This window comes from Oncorhynchus tshawytscha, linkage group LG16, assembly GCF_018296145.1.
Source record: "Oncorhynchus tshawytscha isolate Ot180627B linkage group LG16, Otsh_v2.0, whole genome shotgun sequence".
NCBI lineage: Eukaryota > Metazoa > Chordata > Actinopteri > Salmoniformes > Salmonidae > Oncorhynchus > Oncorhynchus tshawytscha.
The window spans coordinates 75,031,673-75,049,289 of NC_056444.1; the positions used below are offsets into that span (position 1 = coordinate 75,031,673).

General features: G+C 45.5%; 1 protein-coding gene across 3 annotated transcripts in view; it reads right to left on the minus strand.

The window, feature by feature from the left end:
• Positions 1–1,467: 1,467 nt before the first annotated feature.
• The window catches only part of LOC112215233 (formin-like protein 3), a 91,559-nt gene continuing 75,409 nt past the window's right edge, over positions 1,468–17,617 (minus strand). The window contains exons 18-24 of one of the 3 annotated variants that reach the window (XM_042299630.1): positions 14,791–14,920; positions 14,479–14,639; positions 14,023–14,124; positions 13,125–13,217; positions 10,182–10,305; positions 5,986–6,033; positions 1,468–3,524 (exon numbers count right to left, since the gene is read on the minus strand). In XM_042299630.1, the coding sequence (XP_042155564.1) occupies positions 5,996–6,033; positions 10,182–10,305; positions 13,125–13,217; positions 14,023–14,124; positions 14,479–14,639; positions 14,791–14,920 (648 nt within the window). In that variant the 3' untranslated portion in view covers positions 1,468–3,524; positions 5,986–5,995. Of the gene's footprint in view, positions 3,525–5,985; positions 6,034–6,650; positions 6,774–10,181; positions 10,306–13,124; positions 13,218–14,022; positions 14,125–14,478; positions 14,640–14,790; positions 14,921–17,617 lie in introns of all 3 variants that reach the window. The other 2 variants (XM_042299628.1, XM_042299629.1) reach the window with 2 other exon arrangements.

A 17,617-nucleotide genomic window follows, 5' to 3' on the forward strand; every position in this document is an offset into this window, starting at 1 on the left:
TATGCTCGGCTGTCTGTCAGCTTGTCTGACTAGCCATCCCTGTCAGCCAGTCAGCCCTGTCTGTAACCTTGTCGGTCTGTTGCTCTGATAGAACTGTCTGTCTATGTCTGTTTGCCTGCCTGTCTGTCATTAGTCCAATCTCAGTCTCAGCCAATCATGTGCTGCTGACCATGTTGCTTCTAACCATATCTGATTAACCATATCTGTCATATCTGTTACAGTTTACACTGCATGGAACTCACAATACACACACACACATTCAAACCCAATAGCAAACCACTCTGGCTTAACCATCTTTTGTTATTAACAGTATTCATCATTCATTGGATTTTAATTCAATTTCTGCTCTGTTACATTTTTATTTGAACAATGTAAATTAGGTACAAGCTGTTTAAATATTTTGACAAATATTTCAGCAAAACAAAACCCTACACATGGATTTTTGTTGCTCTATTTCAGTTGGTTATGATTTCATTTCTTTTGATAGAAGAAATTAAATGGATTTTTATAGTACAAACACATGGTGGCTCTGATCTTCATTTGGAGAGAGAGAATGAGTGAGAGAGACGGAGAGAGACCAAGAGACGGAGAGAGAAAGGGGAGAGACTGAGAGAAAGGGGAGAGACCGAGAGAAAAAGGGGAGAGACCGAGAGAGAAAGGAGAGAGACCAAGAGAGAAAGGAGAGAGACCAAGAGAGAAAGGGGAGAGACCGAGAGAGAAAGGGGAGAGACCGAGAGAGAAAGGAGAGAGATCAAGAGAGAAAGGAGAGAGATCAAGAGAGAAAGGAGAGAGATCAAGAGAGAAAGGAGAGAGACCAAGAGAGAAAGGAGAGAGACCAAGAGAGAAAGGGGAGAGACCGCGAGAGAAGGGAGAGACTGAGAGAGAAAGGGGAGACACCGAGAGAGAAAGGGGAGAGACCGAGAGAGAAAGGAGAGAGATCAAGAGAGAAAGGAGAGAGATCAAGAGATAAAAGGAGAGAGATCAAGAGAGAAAGGAGAGAGATCAAGAGAGAAAGGAGAGAGATCAAGAGAGAAAGGAGAGAGATCAAGAGAGAAAGGAGAGAGATCAAGAGAGAAAGGAGAGAGATCAAGAGAGAAAGGAGAGATCAAGAGAGAAAGGAGAGAGATCAAGAGAGAAAGGAGAGAGATCAAGAGAGAAAGGGGAGAGATCAAGAGAGAAAGGAGAGAGATCAAGAGAGAAAGGAGAGAGATCAAGAGAGAAAGGGGAGAGATCAAGAGAGAAAGGAGAGAGATCAAGAGAGAAAGGGGAGAGAAAGCGACCAAAAGAGAAAGACAGCTCGAGAACTGAGAGTGAGACTGAAAGAGAGAGACGGAGCGAGAGACACCAAGAGAGAAAGGGGAGAGACCAAGAGAGAAAGGGGAGAGACCAAGAGAGAAAGGAGAGAGACTAAGAGAGAAAGGGGAGAGACTGAAAGAGAGAGAGAAAGAAGATATGTTTAAATTTGGGTCACATTGTCATTTTGTTTATTAAGGGGGAAGTGCAGTCATATTTAAGATAACATACATCAAATGTCAGACACTATTTCATTTTATCCTTCTGACCCAAAAGTACAAGGCTTCTTCTATTCATTGATTTGTAAATGTGTATAGAAATATCTGCTATAAGACTTGTGTCTCGTACAACAAGGTAATGTAAGTAGTGTAAATATGGGCGGTCCCTTTTGAGGAAAAGCCATATTGAAACACAGATAGTCTCAGCGTGCACAATCATTCTGCTTACTCGATGGCTATTAAGGTCATCATTGCGGTTCTAAAACAAAATTGGTCATCATTGCGGTTCTAAAACTGTAAGCAAAGAGAACAAGCATTGAGAACATGGTTAGACTCATAGGAATGCATTCTTTACCCACCAACAAATGCAAGTAAGCTAAACAGTCAGTTTAGAAACATCATCATACGTTCATCACTTGCTAAGCAAGAAAGTCTTGTCAGTTACATAACATTCAGACCAACTTTACTGTTGCTTTCAACTTCTGAGCAAGGTCATGTTCCTTATGGTTCTTAGTCAGTGGTTTGAAATAATTCAGTTTAAACTTGGGAGTGTTTAAGACTGAAGTGGTAATTAAGTCATAATGAAATGGTACGACTGAAGTGGTAATTAAGTCGTAATGAAATGGTACGACTGAAGTGGTAATTAAGTCATAATGAAATGGTACGACTGAAGTGGTAATTAAGTCGTAATGAAATGGTACGACTGAAGTGGTAATTAAGTCATAATGAAATGGTACGACTGAAGTGGTAATTAAGTCGTAATGAAATGGTACGACTGAAGTGGTAATTAAGTCGTAATGAAATGGTACGACTGAAGTGGTAATTGTACTGTAGTAGGTGATAAAGATGAAGAAGTAATAGAAAACATTGAATGTTTTAACCCAGTCTTAACATTTCGGAAGACACTTGGCCTACGCTCATTTATATTATAGCACTGAGAAGCAACCTTTAGATATGTTAGTGATTAAAGCTGAGATTCAGATTTTTTTTTTACGGTATTTAAATGTTATCATACAAAGGCAATACAAAATACAATCTAACAAAAAAAGAATTTAAAGATACACATTATGGCTGAGTCACATAAAAATAATACTGTCAAAAAGGCACTTTTTTTTAGCACAATAAGAAATAAGACACAAGAGTAGAGGAAGTTTGGTTTGGCTAGCTTGTCCAGAAAAGTCACGGATATAACAATAATCTTCAGTCCTTTTTGAAATTGGTGGACAGAGACATCATGTGAAGGCAAAACCCTGGGTCCTATTCATTAGGTAGGGCACACAACCTAAAACGTTTTGCAACGGAAACCAAAATGACGATTCTTATTGGTCCAGGTAGTCCCTCCCTGTTTCATTCTGTTTTCTTCCGTTTGGTGCCTTATGAGCACAACCCAGTTCTCTTTGAAGTGGAAATCCCAGCAGTAGAGTCAACATATGCTGTCATTTATCCAAGTGACTTGACTGACTGTCTCCCAGTCTCAATCTTGCTTGGATTGCACAATCTGAGGAAATCGAGGTTCATGGAAATAAGATCCACATTAGCAGGCACTTGTGGTTCCGTGTCCACCTTATGCAGCTGAAGTGTCCTTCCTTCCTGCTTGTGTGAGGTGAGCCGCCCCTTTAAGGGCTCAACTCACCACTATACTCTTCTTCTTTGGACTCTTTCTGCCCAGTCCTGTTCTTAATATTATTTGTGTGTGTGCGGTGTGTGTTTGCAGTGGGAGAGGAGGGTAGGCTATGTCGGTGATACTACAGTTATACCTGCTTGTTGAGAGACAGTGTCCATAAAGGATCTCCATAAATAAATAAATACCCCTGTAAAACAAGGGCCATTGGTTCGGTCCTGTCCACCTTTTAGTCTCTGTGCAGCCTCGGGTGGGTGAGACCACCGAGACACAGGAGGGGGGTTATAAAAGGAAGGGATGATAAGGGAGGAAGAACGAGTGGTTTGTTTAGGGTCTCTTCCAGCCGCTCCGGATCAGCGTGTCGTGCCGCAGAAAAGGCTGGCTGCGGAGATCTGTGAGTGGGTGAGAGAGGGGGTCACACAGGTTAACTGGGAAGTCAAACTCTGGTACAGTGGTGTCATGCTCAGGTTTGAGGTTGTTGATTAAGGAACCTATATTTGCAGTGCTTATCCTAACAGAATATTTCAGCAAATATGTTTAGAATTGTTACATTTTACTTATATGTTGTCAAATGGGTAGCCAATTGAATGGGGGTATATGTTAACTAAAAAGAGAATGATCCCTTTCACTGTCAACTTAAAACTAACAGAGAAATATAGATTTTTCAATCCAAGGCTATGGGGGTTTAGTTATTTAAACAAACCACTATGTCAACAATGTATCACAGTTGTAGACAACAAGCTCTGTGAGGTACCGTGCTATAGAGAAGCTAATATTCATACAACTCATCTAACCTGTCGTCTCTAAAAATGACTCCTTAAATGTCTATACCATCATGATTATGACAGTGTTATGTAGCCCTTAAAATGGAGTGTTCAAGTAGTGTTGCCAATGTTTCTATCCATTTGTCTGAATAAATGTCCATTATGTCTGAACATGTCTGTGTGTGTGGATATGTGCAGGGGCCTCAACAGAGCTGGTTGACCAACAAGCTTTTCAGCACACCGCAAGTCACAGTTACCAGGGACAAACACAACATTGAGACATGCCATCAACAGGTGACAGACTGGTAAGTGGTGGATGGACAGAACGCTGGACACAGCATGCAACATGGAAGATGAGAGGTGAGGTGGTGATGATGGAGGGACCTGAGTAGAAGGAAAGACTTCATGAATGGAGATTCAATCTGTAGCGTGGAAGATCCTTACTATAGCGCAATTTAAATTCAAAAAGGCAATGTTCTCGCGTGCACGGAGTCTGCATCCAGTGGTGCATATTTTGCCTCAATCGGAAACTACCTTAAAGTGGCAATCAGCAGTAGAAATAATGACAAAGTTTTTTCACTGCACCTGTTTCGGTAATATGTTGAGGGATGGGCTGGAGAAATGTCATCACTCTCTGTTCATAAACAGAGCTACTAATGCAAGGACGGACCATCCATGACATCTAAAGGATAGGTGACCATGTTTTGAAGCTATATAATGTTTGTTTACATTTACTTGTTTTCAAACATTGGAGTAAAACAAGTTTGTGATGGGGTAAGACAGTTGAACTAAGCTCATGAGGTATTTATAAGTTACACTACATGACCAATAATATTTTGACACCTGCTTGTAGAATATCTCATTCCAAAATTATGGACATTAATATGGATTTGGTCCCCCATTTGCTGCTATAAAAGCCTCCACTCTTCTGGGAAGGCTTTCCACTAGATGTCAGAACGTTGCTGCTATAACAGCCTCCATCCTTCTGGGAAAGCTTTCCACTAGATGTCAGAACATTGCTGCTATAACAGCCTCCACCCTTCTGGGAAGTTTTTCCACTAGATCGCTACAGGGAACATTGGAACATTGCTACAGGGCCACGAGCATTCGTGAGGTCGGGTACTGATGTTGGGCGATTAGTCCTGGCTCACAGTCGGCCTTTCAATTCATCCCAAAGGAGTTCGATGGGGTTGAGGTCAGGGCTCTGTGCAGGCCGACTGTGAGCACTCGGCGGTACCATTCTGTGAGCTTGTGTGGCCTACCACTTCTAAGCTGAGCCGTTGTTGCTCCTAGACGTTTCCAATTCACAATAACAGCACTTACAGTTGACTGGGGCTGCTCGAGCAGGGCAGATTATGTGGCGGACTGGTTTGTTGGAAAGGAGGCATCCTATGACGGTGCCAGGTTGAAGGTCACTGAGACAATGTTTGTCTATGGAGATTGCATGTATGTGTGCTCGATTTTATGCACCTGTCAGCACGGGGGTGGCTGAAATAGCCAAATCCATTCATTCGAAGGGCTGTCCACATACATTTGTATATATAGTGTATATTCTTCAAAAATCAATGGGTACATATAATTATATAACATGTAATTAAGTCCAAAAATGTGTGTAGCAACTGCTGATAGCCCCTTTAAATTTCAATCCCCCTACAACCGCTGCCACTGTTTTCCTGAGAGGTAAGGTTGATGGAAAAGAAAATGACCTGACATGAACTTACAGTGTATTCTAGGGGATGTATCCAGTTATATAAATATTAAGCTACATTTTTGGGCTGTGGTGCAGAAAACTAGACCTGGCTGTTGTAAAAGCATATCTGACTGCTTTGCTGTGGCTGATGTAAAAGCATATCCGATTGTTGTGCAGTAAAGCAGTCCTGGCTGTTGTAAAGCATATCTGAATGCTTTGCTGTAGAGTAAAGCATGTTCCTGTTTGCATCTGAAGCGCTGGCCTGGCTGAAGCAGCTGACATCACTGTAGCAGCACAATAGACTGTGTAGCTAGCAGCACACAGCATGTCCGCAGGCCGCAGCACACAGGACAAGCATGGCCAGGGCCAAGCAAACAGGCTTCAGGCTGCCTTTCTTACCCTGCAGAATTTAGAAGTGGCATATACTGTCATTAATCTTCTGTTCAGCTGTTCAGAGGGGTAGAATGAATACAGAGTAGAGGTTGAGGAAAGGTTCTTAACAGGTTAGAGGGGAAACCAAACCATCCATGTTAGTTAGTTTCAAGGAACAACAAGGCATTGTTAGCAGTTGTAGCCAAACCTCTTAATTACTATACTGTACTTTTAAGATTTATGAAAAATAAATTGAAAAAAGTATAAAACCTGATAGAAAATGAACATACAGTATTTACATACCGGTATTGTAGCTTTCCATGCCCATGCTGTTATGCTAGATGCAACTTCATATTGACCATGTGATTATATTTTGTGGTAGTAAACATGACATATTCCCATTTTAACATTAGCTTTTGATACAGTCTTTGTAGGTTCAGTAATCCAAAGAGGTTTGGCTGTCTGACTTCTACCCTGGTAATTCAGGTAGAGGTGTTTTGAGGGATATAGAACACATCACTTGCCCACCAATAAGAGTCGAGGGCCAGGATTCAAACAAACTGCACTGTGCTGAACTGTTAAATGGCCGCCGAAGTTAGTGAAGGGTTAAGGAGTAGTCTTAGGGAGGGACAGGGTGGAAGGTCATGCTGCATGCACAGTGGTCAGAGGAGGGGACACCTGTTCTGGACAACCTTGGCATTAGGGGGGGAGGAACTGTAGGGACTAGCAGTTGGAGTCGTCACACAGCTGTGCATCACAGAAGAACCGTGAGCCTCGTTTAGCAGTACGGGCTGTGAAGGGGACGCTCTTCAACACTGAGGGGGGAGGAGGATGAGGGGAGAAAATGTCACACCTGAGACAGAGGAACCTGTACTGGTGCTGTACTGTGGTAGACCATCTGATGTGCCATCAGCTTGGTACACTTCTCAGTGTTGTCACTGTAATATGTTCCAGCTCTCTCTGTGCCATACCTCCATGTTTTGGTGAATGGACCACAAGGTCTTTGGGTGCTTCTGAAATTGCACCATATTCCCTATACGTTTTGACCAGCAGTGCACTATATGGAGTAAGTTGCCAGGGCAGGGATATACTGCATGTTGAATAACGTAGGTGACGCTATGTCCAGGAGGACAGGGATATACTGCATGTTGAATAACCTAGATGACGCTATGTCCAGGAGGACAGGGATATACTGCATGTTGAATAACGTAGGTGACGCTATGTCCAGGAGGACAGGGATATACTGCATGTTGAATAACGTAGGTGACGCTATGTCCAGAAGGACAGGGATATACTGCATGTTGAATAACGAAGGTGACGCTATGTCCAGGAGGACAGGGATATACTGCATGTTGAAAAACGTAGATGACGCTATGTCCAGGAGGACAGTGATATACTGCACGTTGAATACCATATTTGACGCTATGTCCAGGAGGACAGGGATATACTGCATGTTGAACAACAAAGGTGACGCTATGTCCAGGAGGACAGGGATATACTGCATGTTGAATAACGTAGGTGACGCTATGTCCAGGAGGACAGGGATATACTGCATGTTGAATAACGTAGGTGACGCTATGTCCAGGAGGACAGGGATATACTGCATGTTGAATAACGTAGGTGACGCTATGTCCAAGAGGACAGGGATATACTGCATGTTGAATAACGTAGGTGACGCTATGTCCAGGAGGACAGGGATATACTGCATGTTGAATAACGTAGGTGACGCTATGTCCAGGAGGACAGGGATATACTGCATGTTGAATAACGTAGGTGACGCTATGTCCAGGAGGACAGGGATATACTGCATGTTGAATAACGTAGGTGACGCTATGTCCAGAAGGACAGGGATATACTGCATGTTGAATAACGTAGGTGACGCTATGTCCAGGAGGACAGGGATATACTGCATGTTGAATAACGTAGGTGACGCTATGTCCAGGAGGACAGGGATATACTGCATGTTGAATAATGTAGGTGACGCTATGTCCAGAAGGACAGGGATATACTGCATGTTGAATAACGTAGGTGACGCTATGTCCAGGAGGACAAGGATATACTGCATGTTGAATAACGTAGGTGGCGCTATGTCCAGGAGGACAGGGATATACTGCATGTTGAATAACGTAGGTGACGCTATGTCCAGGAGGACAGGGATATACTGCATGTTGAATAACGTAGGTGACGCTATGTCCAGGAGGACAGGGATATACTGCATGTTGAATAACGTAGGTGACGCTATGTCCAAGAGGACAGGGATATACTGCATGTTGAATAACGTAGGTGACGCTATGTCCAAGAGGACAGGGATATACTGCATGTTGAATAACGTAGGTGACGCTATGTCCAGGAGGGCAGGGATATACTGCATGTTGAATAACGTAGGTGACGCTATGTCCAGGAGGACAGGGATATACTGCATGTTGAATAACGTAGGTGACGCTATGTCCAGGAGGACAGGGATATACTGCATGTTGAATAACGTAGGTGACGCTATGTCCAGGAGGACAGGGATATACTGCATGTTGAATAATGTAGGTGACGCTATGTCCAGAAGGACAGGGATATACTGCATGTTGAATAACGTAGGTGACGCTATGTCCAGGAGGACAAGGATATACTGCATGTTGAATAACGTAGGTGGCGCTATGTCCAGGAGGACAGGGATATACTGCATGTTGAATAACGTAGGTGACGCTATGTCCAGGAGGACAGGGATATATTGCATGTTGAATAACGTAGGTGACGCTATGTCCAGGAGGACAAGGATATATGCATGTTGAATAACGTAGGTGGCGCTATGTCCAGGAGGACAGGGATATACTGCATGTTGAATAACGTAGGTGACGCTATGTCCAGGAGGACAGGGATATATTGCATGTTGAATAACGTAGGTGACGCTATGTCCAGGAGGACAGTGATATACTGCACGTTGAATACCATATTTGACGCTATGTCCAGGAGGACAGGGATATACTGCATGTTGAATAACGTAGGTGACGCTATGTCCAGGAGGACAGGGATATACTGCATGTTGAATAACGTAGATGACGCTATGTCCAGGAGGACAGGGATATACTGCATGTTGAATAACGTAGGTGACGCTATGTGCAGGAGGACAGGGATATACTGCATGTTGAATAACGTAGATGATGTACTTTTTGTAAAGGGCTTAGTAACAGGAAGGAAAGGCATTATTAACACATTATTAACATATTATTACAATTATTAACATTTGGATTATTTTACAGTAGATTTTGATTAATGAGAGTTGAGTTCGGGAACTGTCCTGAGTTAGCACATCCCATGAAGCAGGGCATTGGGAGGGTAATGACTCAACTACATGCCTACTGTAGTTATACTTTGAGGCTCAATTGCTGCTTAGCTGCACAGACACTACATAATGATGAGACACTACTAATCTAGATAACTAGCAGGCCACAAAAAATAAACTACTGGGACATGATTGAGAACTGGAATCTGCTGTTGTCTAGATGCTCTGGAGCCTCTGGTAGTGGTGTCTGAACTGCATAACACAGTGCTCCTCCAGCCGAGCAGTTGAGGACCACAGTGATCTTAGCCCATTCCCTGGGTCTGCTTGGGCTGCTGGGGGTTGGGGCTTGGGCTGCTGGGGATTGGGCTGGGTTGGGGCTGAGGTTGGGGCTGGGGTTGGGACTGGGGATTGGGCTGGGGCTGCTGGGTTAGGGTTGGGGCTGCTGGGGCTTGGAATGGGCTGGGGCTTGGGATGGGACTGCTGGGGCTTGGGCTGCTGGGGCTTGGACTGGGTTGGGGCTTGGAATAGGGCTGCTGGGTTAGGGTTGGGGCTGCTGGGGCTTGGGATAGGCTGGGTTGAAGCTGGGGATGGGGCTGGGGCTGCTGGGTTAGCATTGGTGCTGCTGGGGCTTGGGATGGGACTGCTGGGGCTTGGGATGGGACTGCTGGGGCTTGGGCTGGGTTGGGGCTGCTGGGGCTTGGACTGGGTTGGGGCTTGGGATGGGGCTTCTGGGGCTTGGGCTGGGTTGGGGATGGGGCTGCTGGGGCTTGGGCTGGGTTGGGGCTGCTGGGGCTGGGTTGGGGCTGCTGGGGCTTGGGCTGGGTTGGGGCTGCTGGGGCTGGGGCTTGGGATGAGGCTGGGGTTGGGGCTTGGACTATGGGACCTGGGGCTCCTACTGGGCATGGCTGGGTTCTGCGTGGCTACCAGCGAGGCTGCATATCGAGCCCACCTGTGATGATATCCTCAATGGTGCCGTCCTTCCCCTCGTATACGGGTCGGTGGTCCTTGGCCTGGCGTTTACGCAGCTCAGAGATCAGCTCCTGTTGCTGCTGCCTCTTTTTCACTACCTGGACCTGGGAGGGAGAGGAGGAAGAACATCAAATTCTGCCTAAACGGCTTGAGCTGCCAGAGGATCGTTTCAATCATACAAATGCATACTCCTTATAGTAAGTGTGAGAGCCTTATATTGAGAATTATAAAACAAGTGGGTCTAATCCTGGCTGCTGATTGGTTAATACCGCATTCCAGACGGTGCCTATTCCACAAGTTACCGCCGGCTAAAGCTATGACGTTGAAATGCCTATTTACCCTGTTCCATCTCACTGCGCAATCCATTTTCTCATCAGTCCAGCCAGACAATTTATAAAGTCAATCTCCACTGTAAAAAGCATTGAGACATTATCGCCCATTTACTTTAGACTAGCTTTTAGTTTTCAACAGCAGAGATTTGTATAAATCTTGCTGTCTGTCAGTCTTGTGGTCAATCAGATGGTCAGTCAGGTGGTCTGTTTGTCAGCCTGGTGGCCAGTCAGGTGGTCTGGTGGTCAGTCTGGTGGTCAGTCAGGTGGTCAGTCAGGTGGTCTGGTGGTCAGTCAGGTGGTCTGGTCGTCAGTCTGGTGGTCAGTCAGGTGGTCAACCTGGTGGTCAGGTGGTCAATCAGGTGGTCTGGTGGTCAATCAGGTGGTCAGTCAGGTGGACTGGTGGTCAGTCAGGTGGTCAGCCTGGTGGTCAGTCAGGTGGACTGGTGGTCAGTCAGGTGGTCAGCCTGGTGGTCAGTCAGGTGGTCAGTCAGGTGGTCAGGCTGGTGGTCAGTCTGGTGGTCAGGTGATCAGTCTGGTGGTCTGTCTGGTGGTCTGTCTGGTGGTCTGTCAGGTGGTCAGTCTGGTGGTCAGCCAGGTGGTCAGCCGAGTGGTCCGTCAGGTGGTCAGTCAGGTGGTCAGCTGAGTGGTCAGTCAGGTGGTCAGTCAGGTGGTCATATCCATCATTTAGTTTAAATTCTAGAGCACATTAAGCTCAATGTTACTAATGTTCGTTGAGTCCAGTTTTGGTATTTGGATTTGGATTTATTATGGATCCCCATTAGTTCCTGCTAAGGTAGCAGCTACTCTTCCTGGACTCCAGCTAAATTAAGGCAGTTATGCAATTTTAAAAACATTATAATACATTCACAACAGTAAGCATTTCACTGTAAGGTCTACACCTGTTGTACTTGGCACATGCGCATTGATTTCATTTGATTTCACAATAGATCAAGTGTGTGCCCTCAGCTACCACATCTACATCACAAAATCCATGTGTAAGTGTGTGTATAGTACGTATGTACGTGTATAGTACGGCCTGTAGGATCTGCCTTGTTGATAGTGTTGTTAAGAAGGTAGAGCAGCGCTTTATTATGGACAGACTTCTCCCCATCTTAGCTACTGTTGTATCAATATGTTTTTACCATGACAGTTTACAATCCAAGGTTACTCCAAGCAGTTTAGTCACCTCAACTTGCTCAATTTCCACATTATTCATTACAAGATTTAGTTTAGGGTTTAGTGAATGATTTGTCCCAAAAACAATGCCTTTCATTTTGGAAAGATTTAGGACTAACTTATTCCTTGCCACCCATTCTGAAACTAACTGCAGCTCTTTGTTAAGTGTCATTTCAGTGGCTGTAGTAGCTGATGTATATAGTGTTGAGTTATCAGTGGCATGTCGTTAGTAAAGTTTGAAAAAGGTAAGGGGCCTAGGAAGCTACCCTGAGTAATTCTGGATTCTACCTGGATTATGTTGGAGAGGCTTCCATTAAAGAACACCCTCTGTGTTCTGTTAGACAGATAACTCTTTATCTACAAAATAGCAGTGTGTAAAGCCATAACACATACATTTTCCTAGCAGCAGACAATGATCAATAATGTCAACATCCGCACTGAAGTCTAACAAAACAGCCCCCACAATCTTTTTATCATATATTTATCTAGGTCATTTTTGTAAGTGCTGTGCTTGTTGAATGTCCTTCCCTATAATTTGTTTACTGCAAAATAGCATTGTATCTGGTCAAACACCATTTTTTTTTCAAAAGTTTACCAAGGGTTGGTAACAGGCTGATTGGTTGGCTATTTGTGCCAGTAAAGTATTATTCTTAGGTAGCGGAATGACTTTTGCTTCCCTCCAGGCCTGAGGGCACACACTTTCTAGTAGGCTTAAACTGAAGATATGGCAAATAGAAGTGGCAATATCATCCGCTATTGTCCTCAGAGATTTTCATCTAAGTTGTCAGACCACGGTGGCTTTGTCACGTTCTGACCTTTATTTCCTGTGTTTTGTCTTTATTTAGTATGGTCAGGGCGTGAGTTGGGGTGGGCAGTCTATGTTTGTTTTTCTATGTTGGTTTTTGTGTTCAGCCTAGTATGGTTCTCAATCAAAGGCAGGTGTCGTTAGTTGTCTCTGATTGAGAATCATACTTAGGTAGCCTGGGTTTCACTGTTGGTTTGTGGGTGTTTGTTTCCGTGTGTGTGTTTGTCGCCACATGGTACTGTTTTGGTTTTCATCCCATCGTTTATTGTTTTGTATTTCAGTGTTCAGTTTGTTTTTTAAATAAATCGTCATGAACACTTACCACGCTGCATCTTGGTCCGATCCTTACTCCTCTTCAGACGAAGAGGAGATCTGCCGCTACAGGCTTGTCTTTGTTGATAGTCAACAATACTTTTTTTGACCTCTTCCTCACTCAAAATTACAATGCTTGTCTTTCATAATTTGGTCTGATATATTTGGATGTGCAGTGTCAGCATTTGCTGCTGGCATGTTATGCCTAAATTTGCTAATTAAATAATCATTGAGCATCTTTTGGCTTTTTGGGCCTTGTCTGTCAGAATCAGGGCTATGGAGACTTCTAGTATTGTACCTTGGGGTCATGTTGCTTGGCCTCCTGAGCCAGTAACTTCTCTCTCATGGCTTTCTCCTGCTTCTTCCTCTGCTCATTGTCCTCCACTGCATCCTGTAGGGAGGACATCACAAAATGCACACCATTCAGAGAAAACTTAGCTAAGCCAAGCTATGGAAAGATTTGGTCTCTTTTATAATAGCAGAACTAGATCTGGGAGTTGAGTAAACATAGAGATAACATACTTTCATGTAGCTAAACGGTCAGCACCATTCATTTTCTCTGTGTGTTTGTGTGTGTCTCTTACTCTTCCCCTCCCTGTTTCTCTCTCTAACACCACAACGCACAGATCCTTTAGCTGCACGTTTCTTTAACAGATCCATAAATCCTTGTAGAGAACAATCTCAGGAAGGTGTCTGTGTCGCAGGACAGAGCTGTCCATCCGGGGGAGGCAAAGGAAGAGCGGGCCATCGGTCCAGGGGTCAGAGGGGGGAGGCAGGGGCAGGGGGGAAGACGGGGCCCAGTTTAAACACCACCACCACCGTTCTGACCCAGCTGGCCCTTCCTGTTATTAGACCTGTTACTCCAGTCCACACCCTGTCCTGTGGCACACAGACCATTCTGCTTTTCTCTGGAAGGCAGCGGGACAACAGCCAGACTAACTCAAGGTTAGGCTAACTCCCATAGGACAGAGAGAGTAAGCTCCTCCTGAACATGGCCCTGTGAGGCTTCAGTTGGTAAAAGTGTGGCACTATTGACACACATCAAAGCACTGCAAGGTTGTGGGTTCATTTCCTACAGGGATCACATACACAACCTCACTTTACAATAAGTAACTTTGGATGACAGCGTTAGCTAAGTGGCCTGTTACATACATGTGATCCCTGTAGAAGATGTGTGTTGTTTGGTCCTTCCTTACCTTGTAAGCTCTGATGAATCGCACAAACACAGGGAAGAACACGGAGGGAGGAGTCGTCTTGGAACTCTCCCCAAAGTAGTTCACCACATTGTTGAAGGCTTCCTAGAAATGACCCGGGAGAGACACGTGTCAAGGGTAGAACACAACATTTGTCAACATTGCAAACCTTAACAAAGCCTTTTTTATAGTGTTGTGCTGTATTGTTGCACAGGTCTTTGTTGTGCTGCGTCTCAGAAGGAAGATGTGTTGTTTCATGTTACAGTAAGTTGTGTTGTGTTTTGACCAGTTGGTAGTTTTAGAACAGGTATTTTTCCCGAAGAAAAATTGTGTGCTTGCTTTAGCGATCAACAAAATGTTTTTTGAGTAGTGGAAGAAGTATACGTTTTTAAATGTTAGAGACGTCAGTGTTGAAAAATTCAGTTTGTAGTTTTGATAGGATGGAGGTGGCGTGAGAACCTCAGCGGTCTTGGCATCCTTCTGCAGTTTGTCCAGCTGAGTGTCGCTGGTCTGGAGGAAGCCCTTGAGAACAGAGTGGTCATGGAGACTAGACTCTCTCCTGATCAGATCCATCCCTTTACCCAGCTCCCGCACGTCCAGCAGCACATTCTCCAAAGACACTAGAGAGAGAGATACACACATACACACACACACACAATATCAAACCTCCTTATTTCAACTGTGCATCACATGTACTATAGTCTTTGTACAGTGAGAAGAGAAGAATCCATTCAAGTTGCATGGTGTCTGTGTGTGTAACTCGGTAGTCACCTGCAGCAGCTTTGTCCACAAAGTGCAGTTCGTTGAAGAAGTTAGCCAGCTCAGGATACTTCTCCTTGACAACCACAGCTATGTAGTGGAGCAGAGTCATCTTCCTGTCTGTAGACTTAGTGTCCAGTAGCTGGGGTAGGAGAGAATTCCATATCAGTCAAGGCTCTTTTCACTCGCTCTGGAGGAGTACATTTTGAAACAAGTGTACACATCACAGGAGGTTGGTGGCACCTTAATTGGGGAGGACGGGCTCGTGGTAATGGCTGGAGTGGAATTGGTGGAATGGAATCTGGTAAGAAGAGGGGCGGGGGCGTATGTCTTATGGCCAACGTGACATGGTGTGATGAAAGAAACATACAGGAACTCAAATCCTTCTGTTCACCTGATTTAGAATTCCTCACAATCAAATGTAGACCGCATTATCTACCAAGAGAATTCTCTTCGATTATAATCACAGCCGTATATATCCCCCCCCAAGCAGACACATCGATGGCTCTGAACGAACTTTATTTAACTCTCTGCAAACTGGAAACGATTTATCCGGAGGCTGCATTCATTGTAGCTGGGGATTTTAACAAGGCTAATCTGAAAACAAGACTCCCTAAATTTTATCAGCATATCGATTGCGCAACCAGGGGTGGAAAGACCCTGGATCATTGTTACTCTAACTTCCGCGACGCATATAAGGCCCTGCCCCGCCCCCTTTCGGAAAAGCTGACCACGACTCCATTTTGTTGATCCCTGCCTACAGACAGAAACTAAAACAAGAAGCTCCCACGCTGAGGTCTGTCCAACGCTGGTCCGACCAAGCTGACTCCACACTCCAAGACTGCTTCCATCACGTGGACTGGGAGATGTTTCGTATTGCGTCAGACAACAACATTGACGAATACGCTGATACGGTGTGCAGTTCATTAGAACGTGCGTTGAAGATGTCGTTCCCATAGCAACGATTAAAACATTCCCTAACCAGAAACCGTGGATTGATGGCAGCATTCGTGTGAAACTGAAGGCACGAACCACTGCTTTTAATCAGGGCAAGGTGTCTGGTAACATGACTGAATACAAACAGTGCAGCTATTCCCTCCGCAAGGCTATCAAACAAGCTAAGCGCCAGTACAGAGACAAAGTAGAATCTCAATTCAACGGCTCAGACACAAGAGGTATGTGGCAGGGTCTACAGTCAATCACGGACTACAGGAAGAAACCCAGCCCAGTCACGGACCAGGATGTCTTGCTCCCAGGCAGACTAAATAACTTTTTGCCCGCTTTGAGGACAATACAGTGCCACTGACACGGCCTGCAACGGAAACATGCGGTCTCTCCTTCATTGCAGCCGAAGTGAGTAAGACATTTAAACGTGTTAACCCTCGCAAGGCTGCAGGCCCAGACGGCATCCCCAGCCGCGCCCTCAGAGCATGCGCAGACCAGCTGGCCGGTGTGTTTACGGACATATTCAATCAATCCCTATACCAGTCTGCTGTTCCCACATGCTTCAAGAGGGCCACCATTGTTCCTGTTCCCAAGAAAGCTAAGGTAACTGAGCTAAACGACTACCGCCCCGTAGCACTCACATCCGTCATCATGAAGTGCTTTGAGAGACTAGTCAAGGACCTTATCACCTCCACCCTACCTGACACCCTTGACCCACTCCAATTTGCTTACCGCCCAAATAGGTCCACAGACGATGCAATCTCAACCACACTGCACACTGCCCTAACCCATCTGGACAAGAGGAATACCTATGTGAGAATGCTGTTCATCGACTACAGCTCGGCATTCAACACCATAGTACCCTCCAAGCTCGTCATCAAGCTCGAGACCCTGGGTCTCGACCCCGCCCTGTGCAACTGGGTACTGGACTTCCTGACGGGCCGCCCCCAGGTGGTGAGGGTAGGCAACAACATCTCCTCCCCGCTGATCCTCAACACTGGGGCCCCACAAGGGTGCGTTCTGAGTCCTCTCCTGTACTCCCTGTTCACCCACGACTGCGTGGCCATGCACGCCTCCAACTCAATCATCAAGTTTGCGGACGACACAACAGTGGTAGGCTTGATTACCAACAACGACGAGACGGCCTACAGGGAGGAGGTGAGGGCCCTCGGAGTGTGGTGTCAGGAAAATAACCTCACACTCAACGTCAACAAAACTAAGGAGATGATTGTGGACTTCAGGAAACAGCAGAGGAACACCCCCATCCACATCGATGGAACAGTAGTGGAGAGGGTAGCAAGTTTTAAGTTCCTCGGCATACACATCACAGACAAACTGAATTGGTCCACTCACACAGACAGCATCGTGAGGAAGGCGCAGCAGCGCCTCTTCAACCTCAGGAGGCTGAAGAAATTCGGCTTGTCACCAAAAGCACTCACAAACTTCTACAGATGCACAATCGAGAGCATCCTGGCGGGCTGTATCACCGCCTGGTATGGCAACTGCACCGCCCTCAACCGTAAGGCTCTCAGAGGGTAGTGAGGTCTGCACAACGCATCACCGGGGCAAACTACCTGCCCTCCAGGACACCTACACCACCCGATGCTACAGGAAGGCCATAAAGATCATCAAGGACATCAACCACCCGAGCCACTGCCTGTTCACCCCGCTGCCATCCAGAAGGCGAGGTCAGTACAGGTGCATCAAAGCTGGGACCGAGAGACTGAAAAACAGCTTCTATCTCAAGGCCATCAGACTGTTAAACAGCCACCACTAACATTGAGTGGCTACTGCCAACACACTGTCAATGACACTGACTCTACTCCAGCCACTTTAATCATGGGAATTGATGGGAAATGATGTAAATATATCACTAGCCACTTTAAACAATGCT